Source organism: Typopeltis vanoorti, chromosome 2, assembly GCF_054136105.1.
Source record: "Typopeltis vanoorti isolate ZY-2024b chromosome 2, IOZ_Tvanoo_1.0, whole genome shotgun sequence".
NCBI classification, from domain to species: domain Eukaryota; kingdom Metazoa; phylum Arthropoda; class Arachnida; order Uropygi; family Thelyphonidae; genus Typopeltis; species Typopeltis vanoorti.
Window position 1 is genome coordinate 62,130,068 of NC_143550.1, and position 23,916 is coordinate 62,153,983.

General features: G+C 34.1%; 1 protein-coding gene and 1 pseudogene across 1 annotated transcript in view; both read left to right on the plus strand.

Moving 5' to 3' along the window:
- The window catches only part of wmd (serine-threonine kinase receptor-associated protein wmd), a 130,470-nt gene that overhangs the window by 58,204 nt on the left and 48,350 nt on the right, over nt 1-23,916 (plus strand). The window contains exon 5 of the mRNA XM_090405558.1: nt 12,593-12,730. Coding sequence (XP_090261684.1) covers nt 12,593-12,730 — 138 coding nt within the window. The remainder of the gene's footprint in view (nt 1-12,592; nt 12,731-23,916) is intronic.
- Nucleotides 4,494-4,674, plus strand: LOC150109086 (U2 spliceosomal RNA; annotated as a pseudogene).

Consider the following 23,916-nt stretch of genomic DNA (forward strand, 5'->3'; position numbering starts at 1 on the left):
GATTATGTGGAAATACGAGGTCGGACAATGGCAGCTGAGCTTCGCAGGGATCATAGGCAATGAATCGTGACCGTATTCCCACACCTACATACAAGAAGCAAAGGCCAGAGGAACGTAGCAGCAAAAGAAACTCGTCTAGGAAGGGACTGATGTAAAATTACGAGCCATAGGAATTCAAAAGATGTTTGCTAGTAAAAGCTAGAGAGATTCTGACTTCACTACCAAGTAAGAACTTTCCATTTTGTTTGATAAGAAGATAATTAGTAAATTTTGTGATGGTGAATGAAAATTAACTGGAATTGTATTTTATGTAGTAATGCAGGACTTTAGGAATTATACCATTAGATGAGATCAATTACTCTGTGCTAGAGAACATAGCTAAGTTATAGAGTGTAATTCTAGAATCTGATGTTAATAGATAATTCCTGAACCTGAATTTTATGTAATGATAATCTTATATAAACTAAGGGGAGTAAAGTTTTAGGCACGTGGTCCCTGAAAAGTTAAAGATTAGTTAAGGGACAGGAGTGTATGTATTATATTGAGTTGCTTAATAGACCCTATATCAGGGGTGGCCAACCTATGGCGCATGCGCCAAAAGTGGCGCACTGAACCCCAGAGAAAAATTTTAAAAATTTTTATATACAATTTATATATATATATGTATAAACACACAATTAACCTGCCACTGAATTCTAGAGTGTGCACTTATTATACTTGTTTGATATTGAAGCAACAGGCACCGGCAAATGCTGACATGCGTCACCAGTTACTTGATGTTTACAGCTAACTTTCATGTCATAACATTAGATGAACTTCTGATTTGATGTGAGTGAACAATTCTGTGTTTTCGAACTTATATGTTTTTATTAACAGTTCTTTAAGTTTAAAATAAGATTTCTGTTTTCATGAAGGCTTAATGTAGTTCTGTAAATTCATTACAAAAGCAAAGCTTTTGTAATGAGGATGTTTGGGTCGTGTGTGTGTGTGATTGCCAACTGATAGACTGTTTTATGGCAGGAAGCGATCTCGTATTTCATTGGACATAATATATTACGAGAGAGAGAGATGAAAACTCTATGAAAAAAATATATATATATATGATTTTTAAACTTATAGAACTGTATTAGGCTTTCATGAAAACAGGAATCTTATCTTAAACTTGTAGAACTGTTTTTGAATGTTCATAATGTTTAAAACGATAAAATAATTTAAATAAATTATTTAATAGTAAGCTTTACTTTTTGAAATATTTTTTTTACAGTCAGTTACCCATTACTTTGCAAAAGAAAATGAGCAGAAGGTGATAGCAAGCGCCAGTTTAATGAACTCTGGGAAAATGAGTTCTTATTTATTGCGGGTCCTTCAGGACAACCATTGTGCATTGTTTGTGAAAGCCTTCTCTCAGATAATAGAAGACATGATCTTAATAGATACTATAGAAAACATCAAGCTGAATTAGAAGAAAACTGAAGTTAGTTCCTGAGTCTGAGTTGCAGAAAGAATATGTGGTTAAGAAAAAGGAAGAAATAAAAAAGAGACAAAATATATTTGTGAAATGAAGTTGTGAAAGCGTGGCAATGCTGGAGGCGTCTTATGAAATTGTCTTTGTGTTGGCTAAAAAACAAGCCTTTCTCTGATGGAGAGGAAGTTGTTAGGTAGAGTTTCTGGGACTGTAACTTTACTTGAAAGGTTTTTAGGTCGTTCTCTACTAAAGTATCTCTACATGAAGAATCTCTGTGTGGAAAAACTCTAAACTTGAAGCATATTATGATACCAGTTGTAAAGTGTGTGAATCAAATTAGAGCAAGAGGATTAAATAGAAGATAATTCAGAGAATATTGTGAACTGCTAGATGTGGAATATGGTGATCTCATCCTTCATTGTGAGATGTGCTGGCTTTCTAAAGGACAAGTTCTCAGTAGATTTTGGAAGCTGAAAGAAAGTGTTTGTAATTTTCTGGAAGAGAAGGATGAGCTGCATGGGGGAAAAGCCCTGTTGTGTGATGAGAAATGTCTATTTGATTTAGCATTTTTAGTTGATGTTACTGGCCACCTCAGTGATCTATATTTGAAACTGCCGGGCAAGAACAAATTGTTTCCTAGCTTAGTAAATGACATCAGTGCATTCAAAATGAAATTAAAACTTTTCATCTCCCAGTTAGAAAATGGGGATTTAAGTAAATTTCTACATTTAAAAGAACATTGTGAATCTGTTGAAGATGATGGCAACTTTACAGAATATACTGAGAAACTCAGATTATTGCAAGAGTCCTTTAACAGTCGTTTTAGCGATTTTGCCGAAGAAGAAGACTGCATACTTGCATTTATAAATCCCTTTTCACTTGCTGAACGAAAAATCTTGATGATGCCTAGTAACATACAAATGGAACTTATTGATCTCAAAACCAATTCTTTATTGAAAATGAAATTTAATGAACGTCAATCACTCCCAGATGCTTCTGATATAATTAATTTCTAACAATTGATGTCCTGTGAACATTTTCCAGAACTAAAAAAATTTGTTCAGAGTTATATCTGTCGTTTGGAAACTACATGCAGATGTGAACAAGCATTTTCATCAATGAAAATGATTAAGAACAAACTACGGTCGTGAGTGACGGATTCAAATTTAAAAAACTGTTTGATGCTTTCTGTAACTGATTTAACTCCAAACATTACAAACTTAGCAAAAGCAAAGCACTTTCAAAAGTCTCAATAAAATAATTAATGTTTATCTTGTCTTTATATGAAATCCTTTTATTTAAAACTGCTAAAAGTCTATATTACCATATATATAATAAATCATTTTATGCATAACTGTTAAATATATCGATATTACCATATTTTACAAGGGCTGAAAAGTGGTATAAGTTTGTATGGTGCATCTTAACTAAAAAATGAAAAAAATGACGCATGAACTATAAAAGGTTGGCCACCCCTGCCCTATATGCTAGACTCAGTTGAATTTATTGAATGACAATTGTATATCTCTTTTTTTTTTAGTAATGAATAAATTCTTTTCTTGTCAAACAAATAGCTTGCCTGATTACTAAATTCAATGCACTGCTCATAAACAGAACCTATGCGTATGTATTTTGATATAGTCACGACTGCAAAGCGAGAAACATATGATTATAGTATAGGAGTAAGATAGAGAATTAAGGATTGTGTGTCATACTGAGTATTTTAATCTTGGATAAAGAAAGTTCTCTTATCCTGTAAATTTTGGTGGTGCAGCTTAATCAAATAAATATCTAAAATAAATTTTTATTTAATCAGGTTGAGCACTAGTAGTCTAACAAAGAATTTGGCTCTAGCCCGAGGCACTGTCTTTGTTATCAGAGTTTCACACACACGAGCAATATGTTAGTAGTGGCCATAAGCTTGAAGTACTACCAAGGATTAAGATTAGACAAGGGGCAAAACATGACATATAAGTAAATAACAAAATTAGCAGATTTTTCAAGGACGAAGCCGAACAAGAACAAATTATAAGATTAACTGAAAACAATAATTAAAACGATTTTTACACCAGAGAATATTATTCCGATCTTTTAACCAGACTAGACAAAAAAAAATTTGTGAGAAAAGACAGGTTTGCACAAGAAAAAATCATCTTTTTTGGCAATGGGAAAATTGAGGGATCTGCACTATGAATGGAACATCTACCCTATTCCCCAGATTTGACTGTCTCTCACTTCTATCTCTTCCTCGCTGGTCAGCATTTTTCCTTGAATCAAGAGGTGATTGCAGCTGTAGTGGGGTAATTTGCAGATCTTACTGAGAACCACTACAGAGATGGGATAATGGCGCTGGAACATCACCGGAATAAATGTACGTGTGTGTGTGTATTATATATTTGCTTTTCATAAATCGATTGGTCTCTGCACCTATTGACTGTATTATGAACATATGTGACCATGTATTTTGCACAACTGAAATTTCAAAATAGGTTGTTAGGACAATGTATTTAGTTAGATACTGTGTTTTTGGTGCCACAATAAAACGTTTTACTAGCCTGTATACAGTGCATGCTGTGGACGGAGGAATGAAGTTGTTTTTCATTATTGCAGGGTTGTTTTCATTCCAGTTGTCTCCAATTTACACTAATTATTGCTGCATTTAGTATATAGACTACTTGTTAATGATACGGTAAAAAGATATGTTTTTCTTGCATTTGCAGTATGGTGTCTGTTAGGGAGGGGATGTTTATTAATATGCAAGGACATTTTCATTCCAGTCTTCTAAAATTCTTATTCCTGCCAATCAAAATATTAATTTTTATTGACAGGAAAGAATAATTTATGGCAAACTCATCCATCACATTAAAGAAAATATTTCCTTTATTTCTGTTTTTGTATTGTGGTGAATTTTTTTTCAATATTGTATTTAAATATTAATAAAACCATGTTTGATATTAACTTTGTTACCTTTTTAATTTTATTTATTATATGTAGTAAAGCACATGTTTTGTGAATGGGTACTACACTTTTTGTATCTTGTCCTTTTAGCTAAAATCAAATTGTATCTGTTCTTATCAGTAATATCTGATATGGGCTCCATGGAGATTTAAGATAAACTCTTTTTGGAAAGAGGTAAAGTGCTTGTATATTTCTTCACCTTTGTCATGAGTTGCTTTGCATTGAACTACCTGAAAAGCGATAAAAGCAATAGAATCTTTTAAAAGCATAGACGCTTTTTGGGATATTTCTGGGTCGCGATCAGAAAAGTTCGAAAAACACTTCTTTTAAAGGACATAACTCTGTGCAGGAGCAAATATTCGTCTTTTTTTATTTATTTATTATTTTTTTTTTTATTTTAGTGCATTGATTAGGTTTCGCTGGCCTGAGAACTATTTGTTCTGATCATAGATCATACAGAAACTTTAAAAGGAACAGCAACCCTCTGCTTAATATACCATAGCAATCCTATGTCAAAAAATTAAATTCATTATAGTAAACTCTGGGTCGGTGCATAATCAAATATTGTATAGAGCAAAGAGAATTAATTTGGAATAAATAATCATCAGTATATAATGGAGGATATTATAGATATATTTGTATTTTATAACCAAATGTGGAAGTATTGAAAATATACTAGTTTATGAGAAAGTTGTTTTTGTAAGATCTGTTAAATTTTTCAACATCTGGCTATAAAATATGTATATATCCATAATATCTCTTTCACCTTTTAATATCTTACTAATGTTAAATTTAAGCCTCTAGGCTCTTTTTTAATAATTTATAGTTTTATATATTTACAGAAAGCAAATTTATTTTTGCTTTTTATTAAAGATCCTAAAAATCTTCATTTTGGCAATGTAAAATAATCTTTAATAAATAGAAATAGGTGATATTAAACATTTATGCTTATTTCAGAAGAGATTATATTATATACATATGACATATGGTGAGAGTATGTGTGTGAGAGAGAGTGCAGTTGTTAGCTTGCACTATTTACATTCCATGTTTCTATATATGTGTATATATATTTCATAGTCGAATATGGAATGATCTGTTTATTTTACAATGCTGAAATAAAGATTTTTATGCTCTTCCCTGATAATTACTCCTACTTACCACTTGCGTATGAAACGTACAATTCTCCAGGATTACTTGAAAGAGATTGAATGAGAGTTTTTATCTTAAGTTTCTGTCTGATCTCTGATGAGAACCAACATTTTGAAACTGTCAGACCAGTGAAATTTTAATTAAAAAAAAAAAAATATATATATATATATATATATATATATATATACACACTAATAACAAGCAAATATATATGCGCCTGGTCTTTTAATTAGTGTTAAGGACGATTTTTTTATTTTTGAATTTTCTTATGGTTACATGGTTAGGTGAAGTATTATTTCACATTTTTCAATCTTTCTTCATTCTGCAATTTGACTGAAGCATTATTCTGAATTAATTTTAGAAACAAATTTTTTGAACAAAAAATATACATACATTAAGATTTTTTATCAGTTTTTAATTACAGGAAAACTTTGCTTAATGCGATTAATTAATCCACCAATTAATGTGCTCTAAGTAAAATCGCATTAAGCGAATGCAATAAATAATAAGAATAATTATAATTTATCCATCAGTTAGCACAAATTTGGAAAACAAAATTGCAGTATAAGCTATATCAGAGGATAAAATCATCAAAGTTAATAAAAAATCGATTGCTTAAATTTTTATTTAATGTCTAAACTTTTGATTGGGCTACTTTTTTACAAAAAAATGTAGTAATGATGTTTGAATTGTGCTCGACGTCATGCAATTTGCAATAGCTGGCTATCGCTTTATCAAGATTTCAACGGACTTCGAAACTTCATTCCATATCAGGATCAGCATCAAACAAAATTTCCTTTGCATACTTGATGTGATTGAAAACTACATCAAATTCGTTTGCAGTTAGCTTCTTAGTAGTAACATTCTCTTCTTGTTCACACTCCTTATTTTATTCATATACACGCTGTCCTTCTAGTTGAAGGAGATCATTCTCGCTTAACTGTTCTGAATGAGAATCAATCAAGTTTCTCACATCTTCATTATCCAGTTTATTAAATCCAAGTTCGTTTCCAATTTTGCTGATTTCCTCAATAATGTTAGATCTTAGATTTTGCACACGATAAACTAACATAGGCTTGAGTTTAAAGTCGCATTCTGTATTGCCTCCTAATAAAAGCATAAGATGATCTTTAGATACTTTGTATCCTGATTGAGATACTTCAGTTTTAGATAGGAAAGTTTTTGTTGGCATACGCTTACGAAAGAGACCAATTTCATCGACGTTGAATATTTGCCGATCGTCATAATTGCCCTCCTGAATTATCCTTTGCAATTCTGCAAAAAACTTGGCCTCAGAATCGTTACCAGCATTAGCAGATTCCCCAGTTATTCTTACATTATGCAGTCCAGTTAGATTTTTAAAACGGTCAACCCATCCTAACTTCGCAGTCAAGCTTTAGCATTCTTCTTGAAATTTAGTCTCTTTCAATGAGTTAAAAATATTGAGAGCTTTTGCCTGAATATTCCCTGTACTAAGAGATATTCCTTTTTTTTTATTATAATCCTCAATCCAAAGTGATAGAAGACGTTCCATCTCGATCATTAAGCAGTTGCAACTTATCTGTTGTTCTTTATATTCTTTGCTCTTATTTAATATAATCTGAACTGTAGACTCGCTGTATCCCAGGTCTCACACAATCATTGTATTACTAGCACCAACAGAAAATCACATTTCTAGAACACATTCATCAACTAAGAGAAAAGTGCAGAAGAACTTTGAACCTCCTTCGCACTCTATCCTCTATTGGGTGGGGTGCTGATTGAGCTTCATTGCTCCATCTTTATCGTGCACTTATACGTTCAAAGCTGGATTATGGGTCCCAAGTCTATGGTTTGGCAAGACAGAGTAACCTACGATGGTTTGATTCCATCCATCATCAGGGTATACAGATAGCTACTGGTGCCTTTCACACCTCACCCACTCCAAGTCTCTATGTAGAAGCAAATGAACTGGCTCTATCACTTTGACGGAAACAGTTATCTCTTAATTACATCCTAAAAATAAAATCTCTCCCAGATCACCCTACATGGAATAGTATCTTCTCTCTGCATTGGGAAGCTCAATATCACACACATCAAACTGCTATACATCCTTTTGATATGCATATTAAAGAAATTGTGCAAGCTGTTAGTATAAATGTTGACAACATTAGCTACACTAAACATAACAGCATTCCTCCATGCAGGTTTGCACACCATCCTGCAACCTCTCACTTTGTCAACTACAGAAATCTTATATTATACCCCATCATCCATTTATCTGCAATTGTTTAATGCACACAGAGCAGCACATGCTGATTTCTTACCCATCTATACTGATGGTTCAAGAACTAACACCTCTGTTGGCTGTGCTGCTGTGTTTCCTGGAATTATTATCTCAAATCAGATCCCATCAGACTGCAGTAATTATATAGCAGGGTTACATGCCATTCTGCTTGCACTTGTGCATATAAAAGAAAGCTGCTACCAAAAGTGCATAATTTATACAGACTCATTGAGCTCTTTACAGGCTCTCTCCTCTCCTCTCCTATGTGTAATCCACATCCAGTAATTTATGAAGTGCTACACCTGCTTCACAAAATGAAAATCCTTAATTTTGATGTTCAGTTTTGCTGGATTCCAAGCCACATCGGAATCAAAGGAAATGAGGCTGCAGATGTAGTTGCTAAATCGGTCCATACCTTCTCCACATACTATTTGACAGTTCTATATACAGACAACTTATAAGATCAAAGCTAATTGCTCAGTGGGAGTTACCATGGCAAGAAACATCAACAAACAAATTATATAACATTAAACCTGAAATTAAACACTGGCATTCTAGTCAACATACAAAGAGAAGGGAGGAGGTTGTCCTTGCTAGGCTCTGCATAGGTCACAGTCACCTTACATGTTCTCATTTACTGAGAGCTGATTATCCTCCCATATGTGAAAAATGCAACACACATCTCACTATTCATCATATTCTGGTAGATTGTCAAAAATTTACACAAGAGAGGAATGAAATTTTCATCTATCTAACCAAGCCATATGCACTCAGGGAAATGCTAGCAGACTCAGGCAAATTGCATGATGTTTTTAATTTTTTAGAAAGAATTAATTGGTACAAACACATTTGACCATAAATTTGTTTATATGTAAATATATTTTTTTTTTTGCTTAACTTTTATACATATATATATTATTCATTAGGTTAAATCTGACCAATTATGTATTACCATGGGCCTTGATCTTGTATACTTGTATCACCCTGCTGTAATTTTGTTAATATGTAAATACCATAATGCTAAACTTAAATTTTATGCATCAGTGCTGTATAATAATTCCTTTCTGACTCTTTAAGTATTAGTGTAATAATGTTTGTGACACTGCTTTCCTTGACTTGTTTTGTATATACATATGTTAACCTATAGTTATCTATTTATGTACTGCTGAAATCTCTGCAGTAATTTTGTTTGTATGTAGATGCTGCATCACTTAACGTACATTTTGTGTATACATCTTATTTACTACTTTATTTTTCGAATAATCATGTAGTGCTGTAGGACATCTTACCTATTTGTGTGCTTTCTAGTAATTCTGTTTATATGTATTCTAAATTCTGTTTCTACTGCATTGCTAAATTTAATTTTCATCCATGCATATTGTATAATAATCCCTTTTTGCCTATTTTTGTACTGCTATAAAGGCATCTATTTTAATTTTATATATATGTAGATACTGCATTCCTTAGCTTGGTGTTTCATATATTATGTATTAACTTATATTATTAACTATTTTTGTGCTACTGTAATAACCTCTGACCTTGTGTGTTGCTGTGCCCTCTGCAGCAGTTCTGTTTACCTAGAGATGCTGCTTTGTGAAACTAGATTCTTGTACAGACATATTGTTTACAATTTTCTGTAAATGCTAATGTTGTAACCTTTGGTATGGCACAGTATGACCATTGTAGTTTTTGTGCCAAATAAACTATAAACCAACCAACCAACTTTCACGTCTCTTAATGACTTCCAGCTTTTCCACTTGCTGCAGATTGGTGACAAAAAATTTCACGTAACATAAAAAAATCACTTTAACTGATTAATCACTTGCTTAAAGCGGAGAATAGTATCATTTCACTCAGATGTGCTAAGTGATTATTGCCTATATCAAATTCGCATTAAGCGAGGTTTTCCTGTAGTGTATTTTTTTTCTTCCCCAAAACAGATGTTTTGGGGAGGTAAAATTTAATTCAAATTTAAAAAATTTAATTCAGCATGTAATAAATTTAGTTTAATCTTTTACCCAAGTGTGAGCAAACCAAAGTTTGCGCCTGAAAATGTCTTCAGGACTGAGGTAAGGTAGTACAACACCGGGCAACTCGGAGCAAAGGTGGACCAAGCTAACATCACTCCTATCCCATATCTCCCATAATGCAAAACACATCTCCTTGCAGGTATGTATAATGTTATGCATTAAGGGAAGGGCCACTACCCAGACCGGTTTCGACCTTTATTGAGGTCTCGTCAGTGGGAGCCAGGCCCAGAAGTGGAGATACCAATGAATAAATAAATAAATTTAAATAAATTTAGCATGCTGAATTTGATGCTTTAGCCAAATTTCAGACCGAATATTCAGTATTTGTTGCTTAGGCCAAATCGTGGTCTGGTACATCTCTAGTAGATATTGTTGATCAGTTGCATGCTGATTACAACAGGGTTCAGATGTAAAAATGGCCACTTGGTATTTTTATCTTCCTGTAAATATTTTCTTTTAATTTTTTTTTCTTCTTGTGCTATGGGTTGTTTGTGAAGAGAAGAAAGATATTAAATTTTTTTTCAAAGAAAAAAAAAAGTTGTATTTACTCCATGTTGTTGTTGTTGATATGACATCAATGCATAATAAAACAATGTCAACTAAGACTTCTTTGTTGGGAAAATTTTAATGTGAGATTTTGTTCAGTGTTGTCTGTTGAAATGCATTGTATATAAAGAGGAAAAAGATTTGTGAAAGGAAAGCAAGATTGGTGATCAAGTATAATGGAAGTGTTGAGAGGTGGCTGATGTGTACTCTCAAGGTGCATTAGGATATTATGATAGAACTACATGAAATTTACTGTTTCCTATTGATATTTTCCTCCAGTTTAGTCTGTCAGAATTCCAATATTATCAGATTTTATATTTTGATCTTTTAAGGCACTTCTAACTATTAGTTCACCTAGATCTTAGTCTTTCTCTGGATCTTTTTACTGCCATCTTTGCAATAAAACAACTATTTTGTTAACCTTTTCTTTTTCCCAGTTGAAGTGAGCATACCACCTGAGAGTTCTGCTCACTCATTCTGAATGCTGACATTTTCAGGTTCCCAATGGCTTCATTTTAATATGATTTGGCCATTGCTGATCTGTTTACTTCTCTAATCTTTTTTAGAACCCTCATCTGTGGTCTCTAGATATGAGGGTGGTGTGTTTCTTAGAAAACTCAGAATAGTTTGATCAGCTGTTTTATTTCTAACCCAGGTCCATAAATTTGTTTGAACACATTCATATACAGCTAGTATTTAAGAGTTTTAATTTCTTTCTTATTCCATATATATTTATTGTTGACTATCTACCATACAAGCTTTGCTTATTCTGTTATCTATTTTATATTTCAGTTGCTATCACCAAACAGTGTACCTAAATAGCTGAATGTTTTATTCATCTATTTAGGTACAATGAATCCTGAGCAATGTATCCCGAATAGGAAACATTGCTCAGTGTTTCCTATTCAGGATATAGTTGATATGTTTAATGTTCCTGCCTATTTTCATGGTCTTTTTATTGCTAATTTTCATATCAAATTTGTTACAGTAGTTATTCAATTTAGGTAAGGAATCTTTCAAATTTGTGCAGGATTTCTTTAGTAGTATAACATCTACTTACAATAAAGAGCTGAGATTAAAATCATCAGTTTTGATATCAGGACTAATGCCACTTCATATGAATCATTCAGATGAATAACAATGAATGTACACTCTTGTATCACATAGCATTGTAGGTAGAGGAGATAATTGTAGCATTTTGAACAGCTTTTCTCTTCCCACCTTGTCATATGCCTTTTCAGATTTATAGGACTTAAATACAAATCCTTGTATTTTTCTTAGCCTCCTCTCAAGTATGCTTGCATAAATCTTACCTGGGAGAACACCCAGTAGAAAGATTCTTCAGGAATGTGAGAATTCTGGATGACTGGGAGAAGAGGCAGGAGCAGAGCTCTTTCCAGATGGGTATTAAGAGGGCTCTGCCCCCCCCCCCCCTCCTATTCCCAGTCATCCAGAATTCAATCCTCTAACCATGTTTTCTGAATTATGCAGTACAGCCACTGTAAAACTTTTTATACCTCCATATTTGAGCAGTTATTAAACATCATCTACTCAGCTGTCTTTCCATATGTTAGGTTTCTGATGGATTTTTTTTCTCAAACATCTGTAGTATTGATATGTACTCCTGATATCGCTCCTATCCAAAACAAAACAGATCTCCTTTTAAGTTGATCTTTATTTTTTCCATTTTGTCTTACTTCAACTTAAAATATCCAATTTCCTCTCCTTTATAACATGCACTAGGTCCTCATTCTGTGTTAGTATGCTCAATAATCTTATTCTTATCTTCCTTTCTTGGTCATTTACTATTTATATCATCTTGCTTTGTTTCTTTTTTGTTTAGTTGTCAATGAATCCCCTACTTTCTTGAGCCTGTCAGTAAAAACTTTCTGTATGAAATTTGCATTTTTCTTAGACATCAAATGTGAATTTCAACTTTTTGAGCTAAAATAGGATTTACTAGTGGTCAAATTTGGAAAAATATACTTTTCAGCGTATTTGTTTCTGTATTTTATCACTTAAGGTATTTTTTGTAAAATACTGATGCTGCATTGGGTACTTTTATTCAGTGCAAGCATATGTTATAAAAATTGAGGTGAGTGCTCAATGGTTAACAAATTTCTGAAAATAAGTAACAGAAGTGAATCTTAAAACAACTAAAATTTTTTTTGAAACTAGGTTTTGGGATCGAGATAGTTGTCAAGAAATTAAAAAATTAGAGTTCAGTACACCTCCTAGTAGCCTAGAAGTGTCTCAGGATGGCACTATGCTAATTGTAACTTATGGACAGACTGTTAGCTTTTGGAATACATCCAGGTAGGGAAGAACCATGTTTTGTTAATATTTATTTTTATTTTAGGAAACACGTATTATACTTCTTCAAAATTGTGAGACATTTATCTTCCATTTGCTATAAAATCAAAAACATTTTTTCCCTTTGAAATGCAAATTTGTATATCTCAATTGGATTTTATTATTTCTATTCAAAAAAGATGGGAAGAAACAAAAGGTTTTGTGTTTGTTGTACTTTATGCATGTACTGGTTGTTTGATTTTTTTTAAAAATATTTTATTTACTGTAAATATTTGATTTTAAATGTTTATTGTTTTAAATGAAATTTTATTTCACTGAAATATGACTATTTAGCTGCTATTGTTTTGCTACATTTCAAATTGGCATCTTCAGATCACAAACAACTTTTCACCTTTCTTTCTTTCAGGGTTGCACGGTGATCAGCAATCGCCATGAATAATTATGGAGACAAGCTACCATGTTAGAGAACTTACTTTAATTATATTAAAATAAAATTCAATGTTTTGACCTTTATATCAGTCATCCTAAGATATACATGCACAGAATTACAAGCAACATCTATACAGCACTATAGTGGGCTGAGAATAACTGTTTTGGTGAACTGTTGACCATATCCTGACTTCTTGTGGAACATAATAACAAAAAAAAAAAAAAAAAAAAAGAAACAGTAAGTTAAAAAAACATCCATAAATATATTGGTAAAACTACATTCTTCTTCTTTTCAGCTATTTTCTGTCCACTGCTGGACAGGTCTCATCCAGTTCCTTCCACCTTTCTCTGTTCTTGGCAATGGTTGACCAATTTTTTCCCAACTAACATCACTCCACCTTCTTTTGGAATCCAGTCTGTTAGTATGGTGGTCCATCAATCATCTTCTCTTCTAAATAGATGTCTAGGCCCGTTTTTCACTTTAGTTGCTTGTGGTAAAGAATGATGTCAGTAATATGAGCTTCTTACCCAAGTGTTTTGCTTCTTATCATTTAATGTGATGCCTAGCATCATCCTCTCCATTTTTCTTTGAGTTGTTGCTAGTTTATTTGTCAGTGCTTTTGTTAGAGACCAAGTTTCAACAGGGCCTCCGTCCTGTTGAAAGATAACATTTGGTTGCATCTCCTGTAGCTGGGGAATGGCATAATTATTGAGCATGTCTAAGTACACATTTCCATTACTTTCTTTTCCAAAAAAAGAAGAAAGGGCCAGTCACTCAATCATGCATTAGTCCACACCACACATTGAATTTTGGACTAGCTCGAATGTATTTTCTTATGGCATGTGGGTGTTCAGATCCCCAGATCCTTGCATTGTGTCTGTTGACTACTCCACTCATGTGAAATGTTGCCTCATCAGAGAAACAAACATGCTGCAAAAAATCATTAACCTTGTCGATGTGGTTCAAAATGAGGTTAGCAAATTCTTCACGCCTTGGACGATCATCTGGCTTTATCTCCTGTACAATTTGGACTTTGTACGCAAATAATTTCAAATGTTCGCACTGTAACTGGAGATTTTGTTTCTGCTAGCCACAGAACACATCGGGCTTTTTCCTGTACTGAAGCTATTTTTAAAGAAAATCAGCAGCAGTGCTCCTGGTGGCAAAAAACAGTATACTGAAGATACCAGTATGGAAACTTTATGAGTGTCCAAGTTTACCTGTAACAAATTTATTCAGTTAGTTTCATTGTTAAAATATTATAGCCAGTTGAAATCAGGGTGAACATTTGTGGACATATTCGTATCATGTTTTGGTCCAATGTAAGAAATGGCTGCTTTCCACTCAGTCCATTGGCACATTTGAAGTATATGGCCAGAAAGGCCTTCCTTTCCTGGGCAAGGGAAGGAAGGAAGAGGATCTTTAAAAAAGCTGGTTATACCTTTAATTTTCATTTCAAATTAAAGAAATGAAATTTAATTCCTTTAAATTTCATTTCTTTAATTTGGTCTTAATGTTGCATTTTTGTAATGTATTGTCTATTCTTTTGGATAATACTTATATATAGGAGATGGCTATGGCCTTACTATAATCTTTTTTTATTTTTGTGAAGGAGTCTAGGGATTGTTTTCTTGTTGTAGCTATTTTTTATAAACTTTTTATTATTTCAAATTCATTTTTCAGAGCTTGCTCATCAGAGCAAATTGTTAAGGCCCTGATTTTGAGGGTGCTAATATTACTTAATTTCTGTTGTAGAGTGGTGGTATGAATCTTTGCATGGGTTTATGCCAGTGAAGGATAAACAGCCTCTGAGAAGACATGTAACAGGTGTATCCAGAAATGGAAGTGTGTTTTTGATTTCAGTGATGAATTGAATGCATCTGTTTTTCTTATGCAGACAGCATAGATGCACAGGTAGCTGAGAAAATTGTTTAAAGCTTGGTGGCTGTGGAGCCAAATGGCAAAATATGTTGTCAACATATTTTTGGATTTTAATGTTGCTGAATCTCAAGCTTGTTGCTCAAAATGTTCCTTAAAAAAAAAAAAAGTTTGTTATGGAGGATAAAGTGGGAAGCCCATGGCTGTACCTTTTATAGGTGGAAGCAATTTTGCCGCACAAAATAACTGGGCCAAAGGATGTGAACAAAGAGTGTCATGATGTTGGGAGGAAAAATGTATTTTCTAAGAGAAGAATTGGGTTAGTGATTAGGATATTCATGAAAAGGGATATTACATCAAACTGACCAATAAATCTTCACTGTTGACTGTGATGTTCTTAGTTTTGTTTATAAAGTGTTGCATTTATATTTTGAATGTTGTAACCAATTATTTTGCTCTTTTCTTGAATGATTCTCATGTTTCAGTATGCAGAATATATAGTTTTTAATAAATTCTAATTTCGCTTGCATGTGTTAAATTATGAATTTCTTTAGGTAAATGAATTTCATTACTTTGTGTGAGCCCTCCCTTCTGCAGCTTGAAAATATAATGCCATGTTTAGTCTAGTGCAGGAGAACTATTTGGGATAAAAAAAAAAAATTTCTCTCTCTCTCTCTGTGTGTGTATCATTGTTGGATGTAATTCTATTGTTACACATAATTTTCCATTAGACAGCAAAGATGGCCTCATTACAGAGTTAATTTCATGGCTCATCAAATGCTTATTGTGTAAGTTCCTTTTATTTCTGTTTGTTTTTTAAGATATTGCTATTTCTTTTGCATCTAAATTTCTTTAGGCCTTTCCACCAGACTCACTGATATCACAGAACCTCAGTATACAATTCTGAGTTGATTTTCTGTGTTGTTGAAGATTTAGTTGCATTGCACACCTTCACATACACACACAAAAAAAAAAAGGGAGAAAAAATCCAACAACATGGCCTTGGTTATGCCATGTTTTTTTAGGTCATGGGATCCTTTGATAGTTGCTTGATCAGAGAAAAACCTCATTATTTATGCAGAGTTGGTTAGCACACAGTACTTATAAGATAGCACTTGTGAGAGATGTAGGGCTTGTCAGTTTGAGCCTCACCCAGGGAAGGTAACCTTCACTTTATTCGGTGCAATGTCTGTAAGAGATATGCATTGATGAAGGCGAATGGACTTTCAGAGTTAAGAATTTATGGAGACACAACACACGTGTTAAAATAATTACTTTACGTAATATTAGAAAAGTAATATATGACGTTTCGACCTCTGTATTGAGGTCATCATCAGGAAAATACATATGTATAAGATACAAGCTACATCTACTGCACTTTACAAAGGTAAAATGAATCTAACTGCTTATTAATCTTTTACCTAGCCTGACCTCCTGTGGAAAAACAAAATTAATAATATTAAATAAAAAAAATTATAAATAGGTTAAAAAAATTTAAAAAAACAGATAAATATAAAAATAAATAAAAAATGAACAAAATTCTTTTAAAAAAATTAATTAAATGATGGATTAATCATTCCAAGAATGTGGAGGACCCATCTGCAACCCACATAACAACTGGAACAAGCCTAGAAGAAAATCTCAATACGAGAGGACTTGTAGAAATGTTTATTGTAGTTCTGTTTTTAATTAATTGATTTTTTAAAATATTTTGTTTCTTTTTTATTTATTTTTAAATTTATTTGTTTTTTTAATTATTTATAATTTTTTTAAAATTTTAATATTATTAATTTAGTTTTTCCACAAGAGGTCAGGCTAGTTAAAAGATTAATAAGCAGTTAGATTTTATTTTACCTTTTGTAAAGTTCAGTAGCATGTAGTCTGTATCTTATACATATGTATTTCCTGATGATGACTTCAATACAGAGGTTGAAACGTTGAATCTTACTTCATCATCATCATCAAATTCCTGCCATGTACCCTCAAGGGGTGTACAGGATATGACAGTGCTACATGAAAAAATTACATCATTACTAACTTCCTATCTACAATTTTCCTCCAAATCAGTCTGTTACTTGTCAAGACTCCAACATTATCAGATCTTATATTTCTATCGTCTAAGGCACTTTGTACCGTATCAATCCACCTATATCTTGGTCTTCCTCTGGGTCGTTTTCCTGCCAACCTGGCAGAGAACACTTGTTTTGCTAATCTTTCCTCTCCCATTCTATTTAAGTGACCATACCATCTGAGATTAGCTCTGCTAACGCATTCCTGGATGCTGACAATGTCAAGTTCTTTCCTAATATCCTCATTTTTAATATGATATTGCCATTGATGCCATCTGTTCACGCCTCTAATCTTTCTCAGGACTCTCATATCTGCAGTCTCTAGTCTTTGGTCAAGTGTTTTACTTCTGACCCAGCTCTCAGATCCATAAGTTAAAATTGGTTTGAACACAGTCTTGTATACAGCTAATTTACTGTTCCGACTAATTTCTTTCTTATTCCATATGAATTTATTCAATTGACTTCCCACGATACCAGCTTTGCTGATTCTGTTGTCTATTTCTATATTTAGTTTACCATCTTCAGTAAAAATTGTGCCTAAGTAGCTGAAATGTTTTACTTGTTCCACAGGTTCTCCATTCACAACACAGTTGACATTTTCAATGATTCTGCCTATTTTCATTGTCTTTGTCTTTTTATTGCTGACCTTCATACCATATCTATTACAACAGCTATTCATCTCCATATTCGTCTCCATAAATTCTTAACTATGAATGTTGACCATTGTGCAACCTTAAAAGAGCAAATGGACTTTGAAAAGTAATAGCGATGGGATTGTGTGCTGAAAATGTTACAAAAGCAAGGATCAGAAGTATGGGTCAGGTTTAGAGATCGAAGCAGTAGATGGAACAGAGAAAATGCGTGTGATGGGCATAACGGAGGACAAGATTGAAAGAGATATTAAAAGTGATACATTTGAGAAAGAGGATAAAAGTGATGATTGAAAGAATGGTAGTATGACGATGTAAAGAATGAAGAGTTGGCCATAATGAGGAAGATAGTGTGATTATGCAGAGTAATACACTGGACAAAACGTGAGGTGGAGCGAATGCAGAAAAAAAGAAGTGCAAAAAAAGACAAGGAAAAATTAAGTAGTCTTTTACAGTACAGCAATTCTATCGCAAAAGGTGATTAGTGAGAGAGTGAAACAACTATGCTTCCTGTGTGCAAAAATCAATTATGTTAGTGAGACTATTAGAATGCAAGTGGGTAAAGTTGAAAGACTTGTTTTGGCTGGTACTAATGATATGAAAGTAGAAAAATGTGGTTTGTTGGAGGATGTGAAAGAGTTACTGAAAGTAGCAAAAGAAAAGTGAGAGAGTTAAGATAATGGGTCTGTTGTGGTATGACAATTGAGCTGAGGAGGGCCATAATAGTGATTGAGTATGTATAGGTTATGCAGAAGAATTGATGGAATTTGTGGATGTGTGGAGTGAGTTTAATAAACAAAAGGACCTATATAAGAAGGATAGCATCTGAATGGATTTGGTGCTCGAAGTCTAGAAAAAAATGTTGAATGGTGTGAAAGTGTATGTGCAAAATCAGGGAATCTAGAGCTTTTGGGGGGGGGGGGGGCAGCTGTTAAGTGAGTACACAGATACTAGTGATGTAGTTGAGTGTAAGAATGTGCATAAAATGCCAAAGTTAGTACCATTGGTAACAAACCAGAATGGGATAGTTAGTATAAAGCATAAGGACAGCAGTGGGTCTAAGAGTCTATTGCCCTTTATGTACAGTAATGCCAGGAGCATTCAGAACAAGGGAGAAGAGTTTTTGGCATTGGTTAACTCATCCTTGCTGAAGGTTATTGGTATTAGTGAGACATGGCTGACAGAAGATGATATAGTTAGTGGGATAGAATGTGAATGGTATAGTGTGTTCAGGGAGGATATCAAGAGTAAAGAATGGGGGGGAAGGGGTATTATTGGTGATAGCCAATGAACTGCAACTAAAGAGAGAGAGAGTAGGCATCCAACTGCAGTGTAACCACATTTGAAACTATCTGATGTGCGATAGTGGCCAGCAGAACAATATATATATATATATATATATATATATATATATATATATACAGGGTGTTTGGGATAAATTTGACAGTTTCGTAAGGAAAAAGAAAATCTTCTTTGTATCTATTAAATTTAATGAATTGACAAAAAAACATTACAGGCAGAGTTAATTACAATACTATCAACAAGATTTACTCAAAATAACCACCATTAGCATCGATCACAGCTTCAATTCTGCTTCGGAACCTCGAACAAGCTGATGCTACAGTCTCCTTGGGAAGGGCCGCAAAAACTGTTTTAATTTTATCCATTAACTGGGCTTTTGTATTACTGGAAGTGCGATTGGTGTCTTTTTCAACTGCACCCTATACAAAATAATCCATGGGGTTAAGGTCTGGGGAGTTTGGAGGCCAAACATTTGGACTGGTGAAGTCGTAGAAATTTTCAGACAACCATTTTTGACTTTTCCCAGAGGTGTGGCAAGGGGCCGAATCCTGCTGCCATACATATGGCCTACCATTGGCTACCCTTGTTATCCAGGGCTTGACTACAGTTAGCAACTCCACGAACAAAGCCCGAATTCCAATGCCAGGGTTCTTCAACACCTGTTCCTGCAGATTTGCGAGGAATTCTGCTGTACGAACGCAATCAGATCGTCTGCTAGGGATCTTTCTTCTTGCTACATCCTCGTAGTCACCATTGCAAGTCTCTAGTTCATGCCTGATTGTTTTTACTGTATTCAGGGAGCATTGGGCAGCAGTCGTAATATCCTTATTTTGATGGCGGGCACGAATCATCATGATACAAGTTATTCTCTTCCATGATTCAGGTGGGTTCCAGCTATCCATCCTTTCTGACATCTTGTATATGAATGAAGAAGGGTCCAAACTTTTAAATGAAGAGAAGTGTGTGTTAATACATGTAACTTATGGAAAAATATAATTAATTATAAATATGTCAAATTTATCCCGAACACCCTGTATGTATGTATGTATGTATGTATATATATATATATATATATATATATATATAGTTGATTGCTTCTATTGACCAGGGGGATGTAAAAGATGATGGAGGATAGTATGCATTGGCAAATAAGCTCAATGATGAGTAGAGGGCAGGTAATTATTATGGGGTACTTCAACTATGGGAACATAGATTAAGAGGAGGAAAGGATGCATGGGAGGAGGGAAATGAAATTTATGCAGTTACTAAGGAATGATTACCTGAGGCAGCACGTGGTGGAATGTACTAGGTATTTGCGAGTGCTAGATCTAGTAATTGCATCAGAGAATTTGTCTGTAATCAATATGGCTCAATTCTCACCAGTGAGAGTGATCATATGGTCTTGACCTGGGAGGTAGCTAAAGGTGTGAAATTTTCAGTTAAGAGAGGGCATATGTAGAATTACTGACCTGATAAGTATGAAAAACTCAGGAGATTGTTTGGATCAGTGCTATAACATGTGAAACTGCAAGGGCTGGATATTAATAGTGCATGGGAAGTGGTAAAGGAGTGTGAGAGAAGTAATAGTAGACTGCATACCTAGAGTAAGGAGAATAAATCAAGTGGGAGTTAAATGGATGCATAGTATCATTAAGCTGAGGCTACAAAAAAAAAAGAAAAAGAAAAATTTGTGGAAGGAATTCAAGGAGAAAGGTGCCAGCAGGCACATGAGCAGTATAAAGCACAGGCCAGAAGGGTAACCACTGTGGTAAGAAAGGCAAAAGCACAGTATGAAAGGAAATTAGCAGTACAGGACAAAGATAATCCCAAAGAGTTATTTCAGTATGTTGTAAGTAAATGGAAAAATTTATGGCAGAATGAGTTTAATGAATGCCGATGGTAGGGAGGTAACTGAATCAGGCAAAATAGTAGAATTACTACATGAACACTTTGCAACAGTATATCATTTGAGTGGATATATTGCAGTAACAATAAAGGCAAAGGCTTATATCAGAATTATTGATGTAAATGAACTCCAGGTGCACATCATATTACAGAACCTTAATGTGAATACATCTGTGAGATTAAATGGCATACCAGCTGGAGTTTTATTAGAGGATGCTAGGGAATTGGCAATGCCTTTGACCACATTGTTTAATCTAAGTCTTGGCTTGAGTTAGTCCCAAGGGGTGGGAAAGAGGGGAAAATAGTTCCAAAAAAGGAGGCTCCAAGATTGATGTAGCAGATTACTAACTGATCAGCATATCGAGAGTTGTAGTCAAAGGTATACTGGGGAAGTTGGTCACGAACAAAATACAGGAATGGATAGACAGAAATGGGATATTTTATGGAGGGGCAACATGATTTTGTAAAGGGTAGGTCATGCCTCAATAACTTGCTCACATTTTATTATACAGTGACATCTGAGTTTGGATAAAGCTTTATTGGACTTTGCAACGGATTTGACTGGATTATACCACATGGAATTCTAATTAATAAATTGCAGTACACGAGGTTGGATATAAAGTTGAAGTGGATAAGAGGGTGGTTGATAGAAAGATATCAGGTGTAGTTTATTCAGGAATAGTCCACTAGTCGCAGGAAGGCCTGTGACTAGTGGTGTGCCACAGGGCTCTATTCTTGGGCTACTACTATTTAATTTGTACATTAATGATATAGGGAAGGATCTGAGAGGAACTATTCATTTGTTTACCAGTGATGTAAAATTGGGTAGAGGAATAGTTAATAAAGATGTTAAAATTTTGCAGGATGAGTTGGAGAGACTATGTGGTAAATTAATGCATTTTGGGATGAAAAGATTACCAGCTATATACTACCACATTGATGGAACTGTACTTCATGAAATAGATGAAGTCAGAGATTTGGGGATGTTATGGATAGGCAGTTAAAGTTTAGAGGGCATATTGCAAAAGTGGCTAAAGCAGCTCATTGGATTACTTGTTACTGAAGAATACCCTGATGAGCAGAGACAAGCAGGTTGTTATACCTCTTTATAGAGCCTCGATACATCTAATTCTTGACTACTGTGTGCAGATCTGGTCATCTGCATTGCTTAGGGGTAAAGTGAGTGACAAAGATGGTAGCAGGTCTATGGAATGAATCTTATGAAGACAGGTTGAAGATTTGTGGGTTACAGAAATTGGTTGACAGGTAGAAAAGGAGTAATATGATTGAGATGTACAAATTACTAAAAGGCTTTTGCAAGATTAATACAGAGGAAATTTTTCAGAAGAGATCTGGTGGTGGGAGAACTAGGGCCATACTTGGAAACTGAGGAAGAGAATAGTTAGCAGGGATGTCAGGACCAGATTTTTTGCTGTAAGAGTGATGAATAGGTTGCCATATTCTGCTGTGTTCCATCACTCTAAATGACTTCAAAGCCAAACTATGATAGATATTGTGCAAATGTTGGATAGTGCCTGGCATGATGTTTACTGCATCCCTTGATGAGTCTGACTTCATGGAGTGGCCTATAATAATAATACACATTCACATAAATCAGAGGATGATGAGAAATGATTTTTTGTTCCTCCTGTGTTAGCAAATGCAGCATATGCACTTTACTGAAACATACTTGATGTAAAAGTTTGGATTAAAATTGAGTTGTTTGAGTCTATAGAAATTCCATCCTCTTCTGTTTTCTTGCCTACAGTGAATTGATGATCATATTAAACTAAATTGTCACTTTTCTACAATTTCAGAATTTTTCAGCATTGAGGTTGTCCAGAGTAAGGATCCTTCCCTTTCTTCAAATGGCAGAACTATTCAGACTTGTCCATATACACTGCAGAAGCTCTCTATGATAACCAGTGTACTTATAGGTTAAACATTTATCCTATTATATCTATAAGTGACAACTGTATGGCAGATGTTGGATCTAGTTAGAAATATCATATTATCCTAATAGCAAAGTTCCGATGATGATGTAATATGTGACCTTCAGTTGAAACAAGCTGGGTCCAAATCTTGTCTAGGATATGAGAAACCTTTGTAAGGGCTCTTCAACTTTGCTTATAAGGGTGACAGGGTCATTCCTCCTGAAAACTCATGTTTTTTAATTTGCAAAACAAACATGTCAATTGCACATGTCCAGAGAACATGTGCAATTGACACAACATACAGATTTACTTCTAATTTTTTATGAAATGAAACATAAACTAAATTATTAATTATAAAAACTTTAACTTCCTATATTTCGGCAATGTTACATTGCATATTCAGATATCACAAAACAGTATGTGCACACAGGCACGCAAATGAAGCTGAAGAAAGACAACTGAAGTTAGTCTTAGAGCCCTAAAGTTCTCCCCTAGTGGGCTAAATTGGATTGTCTTGGCCTGCTGGGGAGCACCTTTAGGACTCTAGGACCGACTTCAGTTGCCTTTCCCCAGTCTCATTTGGTTATACATATATCATTGTTTTGTGATCTCTGAAGATGGAATTAACATTGCCAAAATATAGGTACAGGTAACCCTCGTATAACGCGGTACTTATACAACGCAGTTTCAGTATAACGTGGTCTACAAATTGTAGTAACCCTTGTATAACGCATTACTTATACGACTGGTTTTGATAAAAACACAGTCTACAAATTGTACTAAACCTTTATCTTTTTTTTTTTTTTACCACACGACTTAAAAATCAAATTTTATCTTTGTTAAATTTGTGTCTGCCGTATCGTGCATAGTTATAAGTAATGAATTTATATTAGGAGAAATACCCTTTAGCATGCATGCACGTCAATTGCTTACCATATAAAGTGATTATTGTTGATAGTTGTCTTCGTTTTCTGCCAGGAAAACCATTAAAAATCAAGTGTGTTAATCTCAAGCTGAGCAC